The sequence below is a fragment of the Cyprinus carpio genome, chromosome A1 (assembly GCF_018340385.1).
Source record: "Cyprinus carpio isolate SPL01 chromosome A1, ASM1834038v1, whole genome shotgun sequence".
In the NCBI taxonomy this organism is placed as follows: domain Eukaryota; kingdom Metazoa; phylum Chordata; class Actinopteri; order Cypriniformes; family Cyprinidae; genus Cyprinus; species Cyprinus carpio.
The window spans coordinates 18950167-18971509 of NC_056572.1; the positions used below are offsets into that span (position 1 = coordinate 18950167).

General features: G+C 37.8%; 2 protein-coding genes across 2 annotated transcripts; one reads left to right on the plus strand and one right to left on the minus strand.

Annotated features, from left to right (window-relative positions):
* Nucleotides 1-1633: 1633 nt before the first annotated feature.
* LOC109090329 (calsequestrin-2-like) lies at nt 1634-12135 on the minus strand. Its single transcript, XM_042756399.1, has 11 exons — nt 11775-12135; nt 10958-11042; nt 10703-10803; nt 10088-10199; nt 4784-4857; nt 4480-4610; nt 4338-4383; nt 4173-4227; nt 3942-4042; nt 3777-3851; nt 1634-2149 (listed from the first exon to the last, which is right to left on the minus strand). The coding sequence occupies exons 1-11, from the start codon at nt 12009-12011 to the stop codon at nt 1958-1960; spliced, it is 1209 nt and encodes a 402-aa protein (XP_042612333.1). The 5' UTR covers nt 12012-12135; the 3' UTR covers nt 1634-1957.
* A 2960-nt stretch (nt 12136-15095) lies between these two features.
* LOC109093877 (protein O-glucosyltransferase 1-like) lies at nt 15096-20659 on the plus strand. Its single transcript, XM_042756409.1, has 11 exons — nt 15096-15252; nt 16198-16288; nt 16394-16517; nt 16613-16768; nt 17027-17148; nt 17254-17313; nt 17392-17491; nt 18233-18291; nt 18400-18567; nt 19059-19115; nt 20044-20659. Exons 1-11 carry the CDS (start codon nt 15177-15179, stop codon nt 20198-20200), a joined length of 1170 nt encoding a protein of 389 aa, XP_042612343.1. The 5' UTR covers nt 15096-15176; the 3' UTR covers nt 20201-20659.
* Nucleotides 20660-21343: the final 684 nt, after the last annotated feature.

Consider the following 21343-nt stretch of genomic DNA (forward strand, 5'->3'; position numbering starts at 1 on the left):
ACTAAAATCTACCAGACAAAACAATCACCATTTTCTCAAGGTGAAAACAAAAACAAGGTTTTGAGGGGCTTCTGAACTACTACATCAAAATCAAGCTCACCTTTTATCTTTGAACAAAAACAATAACAAATGAAAAAGTGCAAACAAGTAATAAGAAATGTGTTTGAATGAAAAAAAAATCTTCAAAGCTCAGTAACCTTTTGACCTTATTCAGTTTTCACATGACAGGGTCTGTGACTCTGTATGACTCATTTACATGGGGTGGGATTTGTGATTTCCAGTACAATATATATTTTTTTCATTCAAACTGTTCACACACACACACACATAAAATTTTCAGTACACACATACAAACCACACTCTGACATCCATACCAACACACCCACACAATTATAGCTTCATAATATATCTAAATGGCTCTATAATATGCATAAGCCGAAACAGCAGAAAAACAACAATAAAGAGATAATTTGCTTTATATGCCAAACCTGAAAAAATGGCACCATCTGGTAAAAAATAGTAAAAATTTAAATTTTGAAGCCTTGCCAACAGAATGAAAGACTGTTAACAAAGATTGCATCATTTTATAGTTGAATGGCACCGGGATTAAAAATTGCAGTTTTAATGGGTTTCAATGGGGACATTTTTGTCCAAAAGGTCCTGAGAGGAAGTATTTTGTGTACCTAGTAGAAAATAGATTTTTTAAAGGAAATGAAGGTGAAATATTAAAATTCCAATAAAAATACACACATGTGGCAAATTTTAATGCAGTTAGCATTAACACAGGCAAAGTTATCAAAAAAAACAAAACTGAAAAAGCCAAAAATGTCCTCAAGGATGCACAAGGGTTAAGAGTGTACTCTTAACCCTGTGAGACACTGTACTGTATGTGCAAATACATGCCATGGCAGTAAATCACTCAAGAATCCTTTCTCTGATTCTGTACAAAGGTGAAGCTGCAGTTTCAAACTTGCCACACTGGATTTTTTTTTTACCTCAGCTTTGCTATATTGGCTGCCTTCAAAGGTCACATCAGTCATATGGTTGGTCTGCTTCATATGGGTGAGTCATATGGGTATGAGTCCTATGGGTGGCATCTGGATTATGTGATAAATCTGGTTGGAAATAGCATCCATATGAAGGTGAAGGTGACTGAGGATGAGTTAAGTGTTCCAGTTTAATCCCTTAGCACAGATGTAGTTTCTGTTAAATTACATTAAATTACTTTGTGTCTCCATCTGTAGATGTTCTTCCACTGCTTTATATACATTCTGCTGAGCTAATGATGTTAAATAAGTTAGATGTGAAAGGCTCTAAAATCATTATAAGACCCTGATCTCCCCTTAATAAAAACCTCACAAACACATTTACATAGCTATCTAAATAGGGGCGTTCCATAGCCTTCTGATATTTTTATACACAGCTAGTTATAAATACTATAAACTAATCTAAACAGAACACTTACTGTATTTTTATATATTGTTTTTACAACTTAGGGTATTGCTGGATGCCACCGAAAGGAAGTTTAATCAAATATAGCTCACTTATTAGGTACAAATTTGTCCCCCAAACATGATTTACTATAGGTACATATACCAATGTTAATAAAAACAGACTATATAACAGAATAATATTGTGTGTTCTTTATTGAACATGCTGATACATCTCAAGTGGCCCCCCCCCCCCCACCAGAAAAAAATCATAAGTAGTACTACAGAACACCCTTTTTCGTGTAGCTATATTAAAGTTCCAGTCATATGCAGTTTCAGATGAATAAGCAGCACCAAAATAGTAATTAACATTATATGTTTTTGGGTTTTGCATTATTAAATGTCTCTTGCTGGCAATGCAGACAGGTCTATAGTAAATCAAGTAATTTCTCCAATTAATAAACAATAACTCAATCTGTGGAAAGATTGTTACATAACTCTGTGGTTAGAGTTTTTCAGTATACCACTTAATCATCATCATCACTACCATAATGGTCTTCATCACTACTATCATCATCAATATCATCATCATCGTCGTCATCGTCATCATCATCCTCAGTGTTGACCTTTCCAGAGAGAACATCCTCTATCCAGTCCTCCAGCTCCTCAGCTGACGGTAGAGCTTCATCATTAGGCATGTTCAGCCACACACTGTCAGCCTGGTCAACACACACACAGTTAAGTAAAAGAAAATAAAAATACAGAATATTTAGGCTTTGTACCATATTTTGCATCATGAATGTAAGCTGTTTTCTGTGAACATGTGAGACTTCTGATTAAGTAGGTAAATAACTAAGAGTAACTAAAGAGTAACAAAGTGCTGTAAACGAAAAAAAATTGTGCTTGTGTTTGTTTATGATTATCATAATACTTTAACATGTTAAGAGATACTAGTTTGCAATATCAAGCAGCAACATCCAGAAGCGAATGAGGAATGACATTCAAGTTACAAACAGTAACCAGGGTCCAGTTGTGTAAACATATCCATTTTGTTTAGACAGTAACTTAAAGGGTTAGTTCAGCCAAAAATGAAAATTATGTCATTAATGACTCACCCTCATGTTGTTCCAAACCCGTAAGACCTCCGTTCATCTTCGGAACACAGTTTAAGATATTTTAGATTTAGTCCGAGAGCTTTCTGACCCTCCATTGAAAATGTATGTATGATATACTGTCCATGTCCAGAAAGGTAATAAAAACATCATCAAAGTAGTCCATGTGACATCAGAGGGTCCGTTAGAATTTATTGAAGCATCGAAAATACATTTTGCTCCAAAAATAACAAAAATTATGACTTTATTCAACGTTTTCTTCTCTTCCGGGTCTGTTGTGAGCGTGTTCACAACACTGCAGTGACGCCGCTGACGTACGATGCTGCTGACGTGTTATCTTTGTTATTGGGCGCACCAGAGAACACATCAGCAGCGTCGTACGTCAACAGTCACAGCAGTCGCGTTCACAACAGACCCGGAAGAGAAGAAAATGCTTAATAAAGTCGTAATTTTTGTTATTTTTGGAGCAAAATGTATTTTCAATGCTTCAATAAATTCTAACGGACCCTCTGATGTCACATGGACTACTTTGATGATGTTTTTATTACCTTTCTGGACGTGGACAGTATACCATACATACATTTTCAATGGAGGGACAGAAAGCTCTCAGACTAAATCTAAAATATCTTAAACTGTGTTCCGAAGATGAACGGAGGTCTTAAGGGTTTGAAACGACATGAGGGTGAGTCATTAATGACATAATTTTCATTTTTGGCTGAACTAACCCTTTAAGAACTAGTTTAATCAACTAGCAGTAAGCCAAGTCTTAAACAGTCTTACTTTTCAAATTTAAACTAGACTTTTTTATTTAACTGACTTTAAAAATAGATGATTATCTTTCAAGACTAGTCTAAGTAACTTATGCAGCTGGCCACTGGTCTTACGTTAAAAATCAGGAGGATTTGTTTATCTGCCGAGTGTGTACATACTAATGAATAAATGAATGAATTACGAAGCATATGCTTTTCAAATTTGTGCAGCAATGTTATTCTGTAAAAAAAAATATTGTAAAAGTAAAATAGTATTTCAGCAGTCTGTAAAATGTGTGATTAAATGGTTTATTATGTTTTAGATCATGAATATGTTATGAGAAGCTTTCTCTTAAAAGGGAATGATGTGTCATATAGTACATTGCAATGTAGGATAAAGAGACATTTTTAAATGAAAGTGTTTTAACAAAGTTATAAAAGCAAAACAGAAAGTATGGAATAACATCATAACCAAAGTTACTTACATCAGTCACATTCACCACCCCAATCTGGGGTCTGAAAAGGTCCACCTTAAAGGTTTTCTCCCAGTATGTAGTCAACTGCAGACAAATGAATCATTACAACATTGTCACAATGATTAAATTCACGCAGAGAAACACTGTGTAGAAATGGATTGAATATTGTCTCACCAGAGGAAATTCATCAGGATCAATCCAAACTATGCTGAGATCTGGGTTTTTAGTATTGTCCCTTGCAACCTCCTTTAGAATTTCCAGGAATTCATAACCGTCTATGAAATTAAAAAGAGATAAGCAAAAAATAAATGTTAAATGCTATTAAGTGCTATTAGACTACTAAGTCTTGGTGATGGCAGTAAGAAATAGTCAGCTTGTTGTTCTCTGTTGTAAGGAATTAAAAACCTGGATCCTCCTCCTCAGCAAAAGCAACAATGTGGATTCCGTCCATGTCATCCTCCTGTTGATTGAGCAGAGACAGATAACTTCAAGCAAAGAACCAGCAGTCATTTAATTGACAGTTAACATCGGGCTACTGTGCAGATACTCCTACAATCCAGTCTTGCTCACCCAAGTCTCAAACATGTCCTCAGCACGAAGCTTTCTCAAAGTGGGCCTGAGTGAGGATCAAACACTGTGATTTAAGAATGAAAATTCATATTTTAGATGATCTTTGGTAATGGCAAAGTTCTGAGGATGCCACTGATATCACCTTCTGTGTTGATTGACAAAATCCACTATCTCCTCCTCTGTGTTGGGTTTTCCAGGAATGGTGACAGGCTCGTCCATGAAGGGCTCATAGAAATCGATTTCATTCATTTTTAGAGTCAGTTGTTTAGCCACCTGCAGCATGAAACAATTACAAATGAAGACAATACATAATCCTTTTTCTTTAAAGATGGAGGACACATAAGTATCCTCTCATTCTTGTGGTTATAAATACACATTCTTCTAAACCAGAATAACACTTCTCATGGTTTCATTCTTGTTATCGTAAAGGAATGTACTATACGCACCCCTTTGTCAAAGGTGGCAAAAAACTTCACATATGGTTGGAACTTCTCTGCAGTCAGCTGAAAGGCCTTATAATCTGAAAAATAAAAAAAGTATGAAAAAAAATCTAAAAAACTGTAATGACATGGTAAAAGGTGGCAGTGCTGAAGTACCACACAGCTTCTGCTCTCACAACATAACCAGAAGTCACAGCAAAGTCTTCCCAGCTGAAATTGGGTTTGTTGGGAAAGTGACTGTGCCTTTTTGGGGAATGGCTCTATAACTGTGTTGATTTCTTTGACCAATTAGGCAGCATTTAATAGTCTCTGGGGTTATCATAGCTCCTGGTTAACCCTCTGGTGTTGTTTGTGTTGTTTGTTTTGTTTTCTCACAGGCTTTATTAGCTGCACCTGTGCCCACAGCTTGCCATTTGTTGCATATGGCTGTATACTGTGCAGAGGACTGAGTTTTACTCCTTTCCTGTGTGTGCATAATTGACCCTGTAAGTGCCTTTATTTAAAATGTATTTTGTATGACTTAAGTTTTGCCTAAATATGTTTATTTTCATGCTTGCTATATTTCCTGTTTAGGCATGTGCTTTAGTTATTTAAATGTTCATTTGATTAACTTATAGTATGAGTAGATATTCTCATGTACTGTTTAGATTACTTTATGCCATGGTCTGTCTGAATACTCAATTCTGACTGGATGGCAGGTATGCATTAAAACCTTTTAATGCACAGGTAGTTCCAAGTCAGTTTAATCACCATTATATATTAATCCGTTGCATTAAGTGATGCACATAAACACAGTGAAAGGGAGAGAGATTTCGGAGACACAGAAACTTACTGTCGGTGCTACATTATATTCCTCAGTAACAAGGTAAAACCGAAGCAACTAAACAGCTTCCTTGTTTGTAGAGAGAGATGCGCAGACACAGGTAATTTACACACACAACTGTCATCTCTCTCTCTCTCTCTCTCTCTCTCTCTCTCGCTCTCGATAGATTGATCGATAATTCGTTCAAATAAATGCTATAATACATTCAAATAAAGGTGGTCTTACCGCACTATTTCATCTCTGTATCTGATTTGAAACTGGGAGAATGCTAGAGCTAGCCTGACTAAAAAATAACCTAATTTTTAACCGTTCCGGTTAAATATTGCGCTGCTAACATCATAAACCATTTCACGTTGGGTGGTTCTTGGCCTCCAAGTCATGCATTTAAAATCCTAAGGCAAACCGTTGATTATCCCTTACTTATTTTCTGAACTAAAACTCTGTATTTCTCTGTTCCCTTGTAGAAATCACACACATGCACTCACTCCTAAGACAATACTTGAGCCTCGCATACATACACAATACCTGCTTGGATGTGCAATAAAATCTCATATACCTTATTTGACTAGACTGGACCTGTGCTGGCTGCACACTAGACGATTTTCAAATCTTAACCAATTTTTAAAACCATGGGAGACCACAGACAAGAAGACAGAAACTAATTTTAATCAATGTTGTCAGCTGGCTCTCCAGGCGCCCATTCTGTTTCACAGTGAAGAAAAAGTATAAAAAACAATATGGGTGATGTTCTCTGCTTTCATGGAATGTTTATGGCTGCCAAGTTTCAGCTATAGAAGCATGCAACATCCGGTAGGTGACGCTTGCTTGCTCTCATTGGCTGTCGTTGGGATCACATCAACATGTTTGACACTTAAAATCACACGTTTTTTTTTTTGGATTTATTTCCATTATATTATTTGGGATTTTTTATTTATTTACCGTGAACAATACAAGATCGACTTTTTTATGTTTTTGTTTGTTTGTTTGTTCGATTGTTTGTTTTTTCAGGACCATTTAAACTTTTCAAGTCAATTCCTTTTTTTTTTCTTTTTTTTGTAGAAAAAGGATTAACAAAGCTGTGGCCATAATTCATGTCAAAGACTACCAAAGGGACAGATAATCAACAGAGAACTTATAATCATAACACATAATTTAACGAGTCTTCTGAATGATATTAAAGCTTACTGTACTCCATATCATGTGAACTTTTCAAAATTACAGTTTATGGATGATTGCATTACATTTCCTCTACTTTTTGCTGATTTTCACTAGGTATCTTGGTATCCGTTTGGGCTGAGTTTAAAGCCTTCTACACACTGCATGATTTTAGCAATCCTATAAAATCATTGCTGGTCACACTGGATATAATAAACTTGGGTACGACATGCATGTAGACTTTAAGATGATGACACCTATTGACTCTATAGAAGAATAAAACGTCATTAGCATGTGCTAGTGGTAAACAAACAAGAGCATAATGAATCACACTTTGACAGTTGTAGTTTTTATATGTGCTGAAAAAAAGTGGGAGCGGCGAAAGTAATAAAAGCTTGAGGTAAGAAGTTTTATGTTTTAGCGCCATGTCGCGTTGATTTCATGTCACATTGTTACTGGTTGGTCAGTAATCATGGGTCATAACTACAAACACACTGTGCGATGAACATGCTGAATTTCTGACACTGCCAGAAAATTATCGTAGGCTATCTTTGGTCGCAAGTCTGTGACAACGGCCATCTTTGAACCTCTCTCATTGTACAACATAGGACCACTGATTAGGAGCCACGATCACAGAAATCGCCACGATTGTTTCACGATCCCAATCTTTTGTCTGAGACAGTCGAAAATCGTGCAGTGTGTCTCAGGCATAAGACTGACTTTGAGTTGGTTTTTCACTGTTTCCCGTTCTGCTTCCTTCATTTGCTTTTGTTACAATGGTTGTTTGATTAATTCATCATGCCTGTTTCTCATTGCTTTAATTGGTTTGTGTTGGTATATATTTAGCCTGTTTTCTGTCAGTCTTTGTTCCATCTTGTCCCATGTTGCTGGTTGTTCTGTTCATGTGTTTTGATATTTGAGAATCGTGAGTAACTTTGTTTTTTGATTGTTTGAATAAATTGAGACTGCTGCATTTAGATCCTGTTCTTTTATCCCTGCTACAACCATGCTGTCACAGAAAGATGGATCTCTACACATGGATCTAGCAGCTTCTAGACCTTGCTCATCTCACTTGTAATGACGACGACAGACTCTGTGTGCAGGGGCAGGAATCAGCATTTAGATAAAGGCAAGCCTTCCCAGAAATGCTCCTTAAGAGACGTTTGTGGAATATGTGGACTGGGCCCTTCGCCAATGTGGATCCCCTTCACCATCAGCGAGAGAGAGAAGGATCTTTACCCATCCACAGTCCAGCCCACCCAGCAAATCAGCGAGCCCTCCTTGGAAATTGAGCCCACCACAGACCAGAACCAGAGCTGATGCCCACTACAGACAATGTGCCAGAGCTAAAGCCCTCTATGAAGGCAAAGCCTGCTGACACATCCATCCCAGGGGACAAAGTTGGCCTACCAGTCTTACCAGGTACATGAGCCAGCAACACCTTGTGTTCCATTGGGCATGCTCATGGAGTTTGAGGGCATGGAGTGGAGCCACACCCACACTCCCATCACTGAGGCTGAGCTGCAGCAGGCCTCTGCAGTATTAAATGAGGATTTATTTCCCTAAACCTCCCTTCCCCACTGGTTCTGCCTAGCCCTAAGTCTCCTGTATTACTACTGGCTGTGCCCAGCCCTGAATCTTCTGTTTATCCACTGGTTCCACCCAGCTCTGAATTTCCCATGTCTCCCTGGTTCCGGCCAACCCTAAATCTCTTATGTCTCCGCTGGATCCATCTAGCCCTGAATCTCCTTCGTTAACCAGTACAAAGTCTCATTTGACGACATTGCTCCAGCCCAGACCCCCAGACAAGGGACAGAGCTGGAGACCTGGAACCCCCAGGTGACTCAGAGCAGCTGGATGGAGGCACTGATGGAGGCACTGAGAGACTGAAAATTCAGCAAGTTCTTCAGCTCTGCCTCCACTGTTTCTACATCAGTGCCTCCATCCAGCTGCTCTGAGTCACCTGGGGGTTCCAGGTCTCTGTCCCTTGTCTACACCTCAGGCCTCCTAGCACCTGGACTCCACCTTGGCCCTCTGACTCTTCGACTCCTCCTTGGTTTCACGCTCCCTCAGCTCCACCGAGATCCATCAATTCTCGGACTCCACTAGGCTCCCTTGTCCTTCTGGCTCTAGCTTGGTCAGTTGTGAATCTGCCTCCACCAACGTCTTCCAGTCCTTTGGCTGTGCCTCATCCCTCTTGTTTGGCTGTGGCTCCCCTTTCCTTCCGGCTCCACCTCAGTACTCACTCCCTCCAGCTCTGGCCTGGCCTGCTGAGCCCCCATCTCCACCACAGACCTGTGAGCCTGAGCCTCTGCCTTGGCCCTCAAAGCCTCAGGAGTCACCCTGGGTCTTTGGCTCATTAAGGCTGATTTATACTTCTGCATCGAACCTACGTCCTAGCCTACGCATAGACACACACCCTATGTCGTAGCCTACACCGAAGCCTGACATGCACCTCTCCAAAAATCTAACAGCGTGTCAATTCTACACGGACCGCAAGCACTGTGATTGGTCTGCTAGAACCCCTTCCTCCGTATGTACTTGAGTTTGGTGTGTGTTTATAATGAGCACTTTAATATATTTTAATGTTACACCTTCTTATATAAAATAAAACAAAGCAACGAACATGTGTCTTATCACGTATATCTTCTTCTTCGGCTTTTGTCATGGTACTGCAGGTTACGCCAGCAACATGCCCTTGGACACTGCAGACTAGCGATTTTCATGTGTACTGCACGTCAACGCGGACAACGACGCAGAAGTATAAATGAAAACTAATGCATAGCCTATGGCGTAGGTCTGATGCAGAAGTATAAATTAGCCTTTAGTTCTGCCTGGGTCTCCTCCTCATCCTCTCCATCCTCGTCTCCACCTCAGTCGGTCGGGTTCCTGACTACACCATGGCTCGTCTCTCCTTCACTGACAATTCCTCCTTGGCTCCTTCCGCCATCATCTCTTCCCCTGCTCTTCCCTTGATCTTGAGGTCCCATCTACCAGCTCCTTATCCTCTTCCTAAGCCCCCTCCTTCCCTCCTCTGTTGGTCTTATGTTAAGGAGTGTGGACTCACTGTTTAGAAAAGGGGTAATGTCATGGTATATCACATCTTGATCTGAGTTTGAGTTGGACTTTGAGTTGGTTTATTCACACTTTCCCTTTTTCTTTGTCAGATATTTATCGAGGTTTTATAGAGAAATCATGTTCTGGGAGCCTACGTGGCCCACATGGCCCCACGCAATTGTATAGTTTGCATGGTGCCTAAACACACCACTGATTAGAGCATAGCACCAAAATCATAATTTTACATGTAGAGTTTTATTAGGAAACAAACTTACGTTCAGAGTCTTCTCCCTTAAAGTAGCCAATAAGGCGTATGTCTTCATCCATTCGTTCAAAGGCACGTTGTTCCATTGGGTTACTGATCAACTCCACTGGGTCCTCTAGCAGCTGAAAAATAATGTGAAACACACACAGCACTGAAAATTAACTGGAAAATGAAGTCAAAAATATTATTTATAGGAGAAATATATAATATCAATCAAATAAATGTAAATGTATAATATTTTCTTAATCAACTTTAATACACAAATTTATACCACCAAAACTACTTTATATAGGGTAAATATAGAAATGACTCTTTAAAGTAAGAATTGCAGGTTACCATTTTTGCAGTGAGAGAGCCATATTAGCAGGATCCATGCAGTAAAGCATATCAAAAAACACAGCCACAGTATATGCACAAAATTATTTAGCCTAAACTTTGTACTATTAATAATGACATTCTTGCAATAAGTAACTATAAAATACAATAATACTGATCTAGAACTGTAATCTTATTATACATTTGTACTTTTATTGAAGAAGTATAATCTTATATGCTCTGCTAAGAAATCACAAAATCAGCTGCAGCCAGAGACCCGATACTTATCCAGCCCAGAAAATTCACTCACATCCAGCAAGAATTCAACCAGTGTATCTGCGGAGAGCTCTCCATCAAACTCAATCACTCTTTCATCCTTAAACACATAGATGCTTTCTTCCTCCTCCAGACCTAATGGACAAAGAGCACATTATTCAGTGAGGTGAGTGTCCAACCTCAACAATGCCAAGACATATTGGGTGTTTGTTACTGAAACGCTAAAGAAAGAAAATTTTATCTAAAAAGTAATTTAATCACAGTGACTCATTGGAACAAAGCCTCTTACCAAGCTTCTTGGCAACCTTAGCATCTTTATGTGAGTCTACCAATCCAAAACCAATATCCTTGTCTTCGAGAACTTGAGCAGCAAGCTGGTGATGCATGGAAGAGAGATATCAGTACATTCATACTGTGAGAATTATATACACAACTGTTGTCTATAATAGCAATTCAGTCTGGAACAACACTTCCACAGTATATCTAAGGAGTCTGGAGCAGTTTTGTGTAATGTATGGCTGATATCTGCATAATCGAAACTATACTTGATCAACTTTATCATAAGCAGACCCAGCACTGGTGTTTGTGGAGCCTTTGTCAGCCTCCAAATCAGGTCAGTCTTCACACTAAATTACACATCAGGCACTGTCTAGACACAGAAAGCAGCTGTCTTGACACCCTGGTGCAGTCAGTTGTAACTCTATGATACATTTTATATGGAGCAAACATCTTAAACAATTTTGGATATTTAGGTTATAGTACTTCACCTGCTTATCTTGAAGAGCCTTATTCAGATCTAGTATCATCAAGCATATTTTCTAAGTTAATGATTTCCAACCAAGGGGTATTTATGCATGTTCCAGGGATGGCTTAGGTTAAAAAAAATGAAACTGGATATCATTTCCTTAAAAATAACTTTAAATTAATCATTAAAAAAATCCTGCCAGTTTCCACATGTTGTGTGTACCATGTGAGACCTCCTCCCACCCAAATAAATTTTCATCATAATACATATGATGGTCTGTTCTAAAAGTATACCATGCAATATGTCTGTTCTTATTCATCCTAAATTGCTCAGTCGCCTCTTTCTCTCAATAATTTCTTACCTCCAGAACCATCTCCCTCATGTGAAACTGCTGCTGGAGCTCCTTATCTGAAGGCAGGGGTTCGTGATACAGCAAACACATCATGTCATACTTCTTTAATGCCTTCTTATAGTTCCTCTCATTGACATTAAGAACTCTGTCCCTGCCATCAAAACTGGGAAACACCAGACCCTCCTCTGCAGAAGAATACAAGACAAAATCTATGCAGGAAACCAAGACAAGCCAGATGGACAACATAGTACCAATGGTTAGACAGATGAATAAAAAGTGTCTGATAGAAAGAGTCCAGGTACGATCCTGCAGGACAATGAGAGACAATGAGTGTGTAGTTCTTCAACACTAAAAAACATCTTATGCTCTCTCCCTCATTCTGTCACCTCACCTCTTTCCAATAATTAGACATGATAGGATAAGATATTTGATAGACGTTCCAATGAGTATTCCTCTGGGGAATTTAGGCCTCTTTTAGTGACCCAGTCATTTAAAAGCTAAAAATAAATCATGATCTGAAGAAAAAGAGGACAGACATGAGTACCATAGGGAATAACAGTACCAGTCTCTCAACATGTAGATGATAATCATTGTGACCAAAATCACAATATAGGTCAACTGAACACATGACAAAGAGTCCTATATATCCATAGTTACGGTACACTCTCAGAAAAAGGTACAAAAGCAGTCACTGAAGTGATACCCTTTCAAAAGGTACACATTTGTACCTTATTTAAAGTGTGCATAAGTACCTTGAAGGTACATATTAGAACCTAAAATGTATATGTTGGCACCTTAATGGCACATATTTGTATACCTTTCGAAAAGGTGGCATCTTTATACTAGACAGCTTTTATATTTTTTTTTTTCTGAGAGTGTAATGGGAATATGGGGTTAACCCTGTGAACATATTGACAGAAGAGCAGACGTCTTGTATAAAATATTTCAAAAGTTATACTGTATATAGGATTTAAAAGATGGGTACCAGCTCATGCGAGAGTAAAAGGGAAGAAGACAGAAAATGGGAGTGCAAAGAAGCACTTTAAAAAAAGAAAAGAGATATAGGCATGAATTTTAAATATAATAAGAGCATAATTAAACAACAAACGAGGAGCAAATGTCAAAAACACTGAGAGGAAGATAACATTCAAATAGGGTTAGGTAGAATAACAGAAAGAAATAAAATAGTATAAATAATCTCCAGATTAAGGTTTAGATTGTTGTTATTTAAGGAGGATAAGATGGGGCAAGAACAATGTCTGCATAATGATAAACTGTAACACATTTACATATAAGTTTAGCATGTAGAGGATCATTATGCATCACCCAGCAGACTATTATGGAAATCAAATGGAAACAATTAACAGTTTAGTTGTAATGGCACGAAAGGGGGGCATCTTGCACCACCATTGGGGTAAAAATGACCCCCCAGGGGCATCTGACCTTTACAGAACATTTTATCTAAAGGCCAAATTAATCCTAATAATTTTATTTTCAGGTGGAAAAATTACACCTAACTAAACTGGTAAAGCTGGGCATCTTGGCCATGTAATTTGAATTCATCTACTGAAATGGATTATTTCTTAATGACAAATAAAGTACGGAAGTATAGTTACAGAGAGAGGTATCGGAAAGGCAATGGCATGACAGAAGCTTCCGCAGTGAAACAGAATGACAGCGACAGGACAAAAACATAGATAATAAAAGTAAATTAGGAATAACAATATACAAACTGACAATTGTATGTGCAGGTATACTACAATAGACAGTTTTGTATGTACAGATATATTATGTGCAAATTTGAAGTGTAGACCAAATATGTGTGTTAGATAAATAAGTGTATGAGTGTATAAATAGTGTTGTGTGTTCCACAGTTATTGTCAAGTGTTCATGAGATGGATTGCCTGTGTTTGGTCGTTCTGGTGCTCAGAGCTCTGTAGCGTTGACCAGATGCCAACAGTTCAAAGAGGAAGTGTGCTGGATGTGAGGGGTCCAGAGTGATGTTGCTAGCCCTTTTGCTCACTCTGGATGAGTACAGTTCTTGGAGAGAAGGGAGGTGTGTACCAGTGATTCGTTCAGCAGTCCGAACTATCCAACATAGTCTTCTGAGGTCAGATTTGATAGCTGAGCTGAACCAAACAGTTATTGAAGTGCAGAGGATGGATTCAATGATGGTGATGTAGAACTATTTCAGCAGCTCCTGTGGCAGGTTGAACTTCCTCAGCTGGCGAAGGAAGTACAATTAAATAACAAATATTATTAAATAACAACAACTTTAGTAACAAATTCTTATATACAGTACACACAAACACACACACACACACACACACACACACACACGTTTACTTGGTTATCTAAATTTGAACATTCCATAGACAACTTCTGTTTTTATAATGAGCTAATTATAAATACTATAACCTATAACCCCAACCCTCACTGAACATTTTCTGAATTTTAAGATTTTTATTTTCTTTATTTTTGTATATCGCTTTTACAAATCAGGATGTCCCTGTATGTCCCAAAAATTAAAATTATTATCTTTTTTTTTTTTTTTAGGGGTTAGATCACTTACAAATTTGTCCCCAAAATATGGTATGTACACACAGACACACACAGTTTTATATTTCCCATAAAACTTTTATCTCAGACTATTTCATCCTGAAGTGGAGGTAAGCTAAAGCTAATGCCTCCAGTTTACTCACAGTCACCCTTTAACACTTTAACTTTAACATTTTCAAGTGACCTGTTATTTTGGGGCAAGATATCCCCGGGGGCCATTTTTAGAGGGCCATCTTACCCAAAGGGTACAGCTTAACTTTACACTTCTGAGAAAAATACATAAATAAATAAAAATTCTTGGGGCTTACTAGTAATTTGGTAATAAAAATTGTATAAATAATGCACATCTGAGGTGTAGGCCCGTGGTCAATTATTGCTTTTTTACTTCATTGCATATTGATTCAGTTTGATATAACCACCCAGTAAATGAAGCCCAGGTGCCACCTACAGGCCCATGTGAAGTCTAGGATGTTGTGGCAAGAACAAGCGAGATCACGACGTGAGACAGGACTTTTTACATTACAACATGCATGTTAATAATGCAACAGTAGTAATTATACACTAACTGCTAGGCTATAATTGAATTTCTCCATAGTGATAAATGCCCTTTTTTTAACATTTGAGCCCCTGAGGAACTCTTTGCGAGTCCCTAGAAAGCATTATTACTTTACTAAAATTCCCTAGTTATTAAAATGTTCAGAGATCCACTAAAATCGTATATCATGTCATCATGTATCATCATAGCCTTTAAGTCAAATCGGGGACTTTTAATCTAGTTTCAGACCATACTAGTACATTCATCGACTTCTCCTCAAATCGAGCCAGTCAGTCACGCTTAATTGATGCAGGGAAATGGAGTTGCCATGGCTGCTCATGCCGTCTCTTATCCTTTTGCTGAATGGAGTTGGATTGTGTCTTTCAGATAACGGTGAGAACTTATAGAATTTTGGTTCGATGCTGGCAATTATCTATCTTTGGTCGGTCGCGCTTTAATTGGTTAATTTTCACATCTGAATCTTAACGTACTGTAGATTTCTGTACCCTGCGTCTTAACGCATTAGCGAAGTTTTTAGACCCACAAATCTTTTGATGTTTTTGGAAGTCTTAAATTCATAAAGTCACGGCATTAAATGTTTATGCATTGCAAATATAAATATCTTCCTCAGTGTTTTGCAATATAGAATCCAAACATCATTAAATGAAGATGCATTTACTTACGATGTGAACCGATCATATGAAGAATTGTTTTCTTTGAACAAAAATGAAGTGTTTATGTTTGAAACAATAAATATCTTTCAATGGAGAAAGAAAAGTTTCTGCTTTGAATTAGGTTGATTTTTCTAAGACCATTAGCAAATATTGGATTTTGTTTTAATCATAAACTCACTTCATTTTGATCAGTTAGCCTACTCAGAAAACAAGACTTATCATTTGCCCTTTTGCTTCTCACGTAAGTGTGTCATGATTTAGACATTTGCGCTGGAAAACAAGAGAAATTTACGAGGAAGAACGTTGATTTTTTTTTTCAGTGTGAACATAAGGTGTAGGGCTTTCTTTCTTTCTTTCTTTCTTTCTTTCTTTTTTGTAAAATTAATTAAAAAGTAATGGAGATCAGTTGGAATTGCATTTTCAAACTTTCAAGTATTGCTTATAAGACATTTACATTTAGAAACCCTATTGATATATTGCATTCTATTTAATTTATTCCTTAAATGTTCTTTTCTTGGTCTTAAATTTACCTTCATAATACCTGCAAAACTGCTGTTTTGAAAATACAGCATGTCTTACTTTTATAGTTGTCAACAATCTGTGTGTTTAGGATAAATAAAGATTTTTTGAAAGGTTTTTTTCTCTCTCTCTCTCTTTCCATCAGCCAAACGCTGGCAGTCATTCATGAGGAAGATCACAGAAGTCACAAATAATTACCTGCCATGCAGTCAGGAGAACTGCAGTTGTCATCTCAGGTCAACTTCACAAATATAAAATAGCCCTTGTTCATAGCAGATCTTACCAAAGAATACATACAGCTGAATAATGTAGACTTTCTTCCATTGCTCTTTTGATTGCAGTGTCTTAAAAGATGACCTTAGGCCATTTAAAAAGGGTATATCTGAGGGGTTGATGGCAGACACGGTCCACAGAGGTGTTGGTACGCACTACCAGATCATCGGGAACAAGTTGCACATACATATTGTTACATGTTTTTTTTTTTTTTTTTTTTAATGTTACATGTTTTTTTTTTTTTTAAACCATGATTCTATGGTGTGTGTATGGATTTTGAATATCAGACATTATCCTTTCTTGGCAGATGCAGTGGTGTCGAGCACTTCATCTTAAAAGTGATTGACCGGTTGCCAGATTTAGAAGTGGTGATTAATGTGCGTGACTATCCACAGGTTCCTGGATGGGTTCAGCCAGTCTTGCCTGTACTTTCTTTCAGTAAGGTGTGTACAACCACACCGCAGTATATCTCCATTGAATAATCTACTAATTTGATTTTATGGTATATCAGTAGGATATGGTATATCATGCTTAATTATATTAAGGTCAGTTTACGTTACTTTGTGCCTCTGCCTATTTTTAACATTCAAAAAGCTGCTTGGTTCATTTATTTCCACGACAAAATTGTAACAATTAATATTAGTAGGGCTCTAATTGTATTAATGTCTATTAACATAGTTATACTTTTGTTCATTGTTTAGACAGCAGACTACCAGGACATCATGTACCCTGCATGGACGTTTTGGGAGGGAGGTCCTGCTGTATGGCCCATTTACCCCACTGGACTGGGCCGATGGGACCTTATGATGGATGACCTGAAAAAGTAGGTAACAGATATTTAAGAATGCTTGAGAATATACAGAGAGTTAACTTCATTACAGTTGATTTCAGGCCAGATATATTCTAATGTTTAGTTCACACTCTTCAGATCAGCAGCTCGATGGCCCTGGAAGAAAAAAGATCCGAAAGGATTCTTTAGAGGCTCTAGGTCAGTTGTGTCTCCAACATACACTTTAATGCAGTGTTGTTTTCAGGGTAATCTGATCAGTTTTGCCAATATTTGTAGGACCAGTTCAGAAAGGGACCCTCTGATCCTTCTGTCAAGACAAGCCCCTGACCTTGTGGATGCTGAGTACACCAAGAACCAGGCCTGGAAGTCAGAGAAGGTTTGTTTCTCCTTATTTAACATATTAAAGACATCCTCGATCAGTATCACACCATTTATTCACTTAGGCCACTGAACTGGTCCCCTGACTGAGCCTGGTTTCCGCCATCCCTTTTTTCTTCTCCATTTCTGTCATCTAATGGACTTTGGGTGCCTTGCTGTTTTTGTCTTTGTCTTGCTTAGTTGGGGCCTGAAATACACTTAACTTTTAGATGTATCGACAGTGACTGATACCATCAGATGGGAACAAAACTTGAACTGAATTAAACTGGATAATGACAATTTTGTCTTCTGTAATGCTGCTTTACAGCTGAAATTACATAATTTTTTTTAATAATGCTTTATTGTCAACAAATAGCACGTATAATACCACATCCCATTGGAAACATTTCACATGTAACATACAGTAGCAGAAAGGAACGAGGAAAAATAATGATTATTTTAGAGCTGCTTTATGGGAGAATCCGAATGGTCTACTTAATTGAGTTTGCATCATTGATTCTGCTATTTCCTGTTTATTATTGTGAAGCTGAATTCCAACAGCGCATCCCCTCAGTTTTATAAGTATCGTTATTGTTTTTGATTTTGAGGGGTATACAAGGACAGGCTTGGGTAATACTAATCTAGACCAAGCTAGAGGTGCTTTAATATTTTCAGCAGACTCAAAATCAGTTTGTTTTATCTTTTTTGCTCTAAACTTTGTCATATCAGAACTACTATTTGTGTTGTTGTTTTTCCTCAGGACACTCTGGGTAGACCCCCTGCCAAAGAAATCCCCTTAGTTGACCACTGTGAATACAAGTAAGACCTGTCTCATTTCTGCTTTTGCATGAGCTATAGCACAGAAACCGTGAACCAGCATTTAGACATTTTGTTATAGATTGTCTGTCTGTTCTCCCTATCTCTCAGATACCTTTTTAACTTTAGAGGTGTGGCTGCTAGTTTCCGCTTGAAGCATCTGTTCCTGTGTGGATCGCTGGTTTTCCACGTCGGCGAGGACTGGCTTGAGTTCTTCTACCCTCAGCTCAAGCCCTGGGTTCACTACGTTCCTGTCAAACAGGACTTGTCTGATCTCAGGTAACTTTAACATTTTCCTCTGGCTAACTGATATTCACCTTTTTCTTTAATACAATAAATAGTTATTTAAAATTGGAACATTTGGCTTTGTTTTTTCATGCATGTGTAAGTTATTCCAGTCATTTTTGTCTCCATTAACACTTTTGCCAAGCTTTATCAATGGGCCAAGTAACAATGACAAAGTTTGTGCTCAAAACCATTTGCTTTTCACAAAGTATGTTACATCTGTATTTCTATATCAAATGACATGACCATGAGCAATCAAAGTGCCAAATTCAATCTTGATAATTACTTCAATAGGAAATGGAAATGTTAAAAATTAGGGATCTGTGTAAAATCTTCAGCTGAAATGTTGTCGTTGTTTACTCACCCTCATATTGTTCCAGACCTATTAAAGTAATTATCAACAAACAAGTGAAATGTGTTTGTGAAATATTAATGAGAACACCAGCAGAGAACTGCATCTAAACAATTTTTCTTTCTGTTGTTAGAGAGCTGCTTCAGTTCGTGAAAGAAAATGATGCTGTATCAGAAGAAATTGCTATAAGGTAACAAATTGTTCAGCCTTTTAATGAGTTTCACATTCAGTCTAGTTTGTCAGGTATATACAGCTTTAAAGAGACCAAAAAATAAAAAAGACATTTGTCATGGTTCACTCACCCTCATGTTCAAAACCTATTATCCAACTTTTTTTCTCTGGAATATAAAAGAAGATATTTTGAAAAATGTTTAAGTGTGTTTCTTAATGGAAGTCAATGATAAACCAAACAGTTTGGTTACCAAAGCCCCTTTCACACTGCAGTTCCGGAAAATACACGGGTAATGTGTCCCGGCAATTGTTCCCGGGTCTTTCACACTGCCAGTGATTACCCAGAATCTGTGCTTGCGTTCACACACAACCTGTAAAGGTCCCGTGAAGACACGTGATATCGGTGTGTGATGTGTAATGTACGAGTCAAAAATGCTAGGCACGTTAACTTTTACTTAAGCTGGCGAACGATCTCAGCTTCAGCGAGGAAAGTGAGGAACTAACTGATCTCTGCTTCATTACAGTTTGCACATATTTGTTTCGTCGCCAGTGTTGATCTGCCTTCAAAACATGCTAAAAGAGTCGTGCGATAATGTGCGTCATCACTACGACACGGCATTAGTTCTGGCTTTTGTTCACACAGCGCTCGTTCCGGGACTGAACCAATGTTACTAGGTTCCCAACCTGGGATCAATCCCGGAATAAATCCCGGGACGTGTTTGCGTTCACACAGAATGAGACCCAGCAATGTTCCGGCAATTTTCCGGGTCCAATGTGCAGTGTGAAAGGGGCTCAGTATTGTTCAGACTAGCTTCCTTTGTTTTCTGCAGAAGATAAAAGGTGCATATAGGTTTGGAACAACATTTGAATTTTCATTTTTGGCTGAACTATCCCTTAAAGACATTGTCTGTGCTAATAGTTATATTTATGGTTCTGTACTTCTTTAGGGGCCAGAACTTTATTCTGGATCATCTCCGTATGGAGGACGTGTCTTGTTACTGGGAAAGGCTCCTCACTGACTTCAGCAAGCTGCTCAAATACAAACCCAAGAGAAAAACGAATTACAATCAGATCATCCACAAAGCCAGCAGATCTGAACTCTGACCTGAGGAAATCATAATGGGGGAGATCATTATTTTTGTTTGCCTTTATTCTTGCTCTTCATTCTTTTTCTCTTTAAACTGATCTTTACTAGCTGAAAAGAGCGTTTAAAGGCAGCTCTGTGTGGTTAATCCAGTGAATCCTGCCAAATGTCTCCAAGAATGTCTATATTGCTTCAAAGGTTAAGACTGAAGGAATGTTTTAAAATCAGTTAAGTTACCATATAGCGATCTGCATAATTTAAAAAAGACCTGTCCAGACTCTCATCCTCTTGATGTCAGGAATATTACACCGCTAAACTATGCTTGGTGTCTTCATAGCATTCATCAGTCTCTACACAAATTTTAAGGTCATAAGAAGTCAGTTTGAAGTGTGGTGTTAAATCTGATGCAAGTGTAACACACTGTAAAAATAATTGTGAAACAACATAAACAATTCCTTAATGGTTTCATCATGGCCTTAGTGGAGTTGTTGCTGCAATGTTTTTTTTCTCCTTTCATAAGTTTTGTTTGCAGACTTCACTTCAAACTGGAGCCAGTTCAAAGAAATCCTGTCATCTAGGCCATAAGACCACATACATTTGTTACATGAAACAATGCCAGTAGATCACTTTGACAAAGTGCAGAATGCCTTTTTGCAGGAAAGAATCATCTCTGGATCCAGATGATGATTAGTGATTTTGGATGAACCATTTTTAACATGTCGTTTATGTCACGATCAATGGCACAATACCAGCAAAACCTCAGTAAAACAGTATTAATTCTAAAGTATTGATGATTTTGATTCCACACTTAAGTGCCATTAGAGGAACATTTGAATGTAAGCAGAAATGGTTGAATATGTTCTAGTATTCCAGCAGATAATTGTCAGTGTCTGTAGATTTTCATTTTTATATGATCTCAAACTATTCGTTTCAATAAAGGTAATCATTTTAAACCCTGTAAATGTTTTATTATTATTATTATTCTTTATTCCTTTATATTTTGATGCCCTTGATAAGCAAGATAAACAAGAAATAATATATAAAATATGAAGGAAGACTCGAGACTTCTTAATGCAACGACACAATCGGTGTGGAAATTAGACACTTGCAATTAGAGACTGAATTTACAATTAAAATTTAGCTTTAAAAAACATTTCAAATCG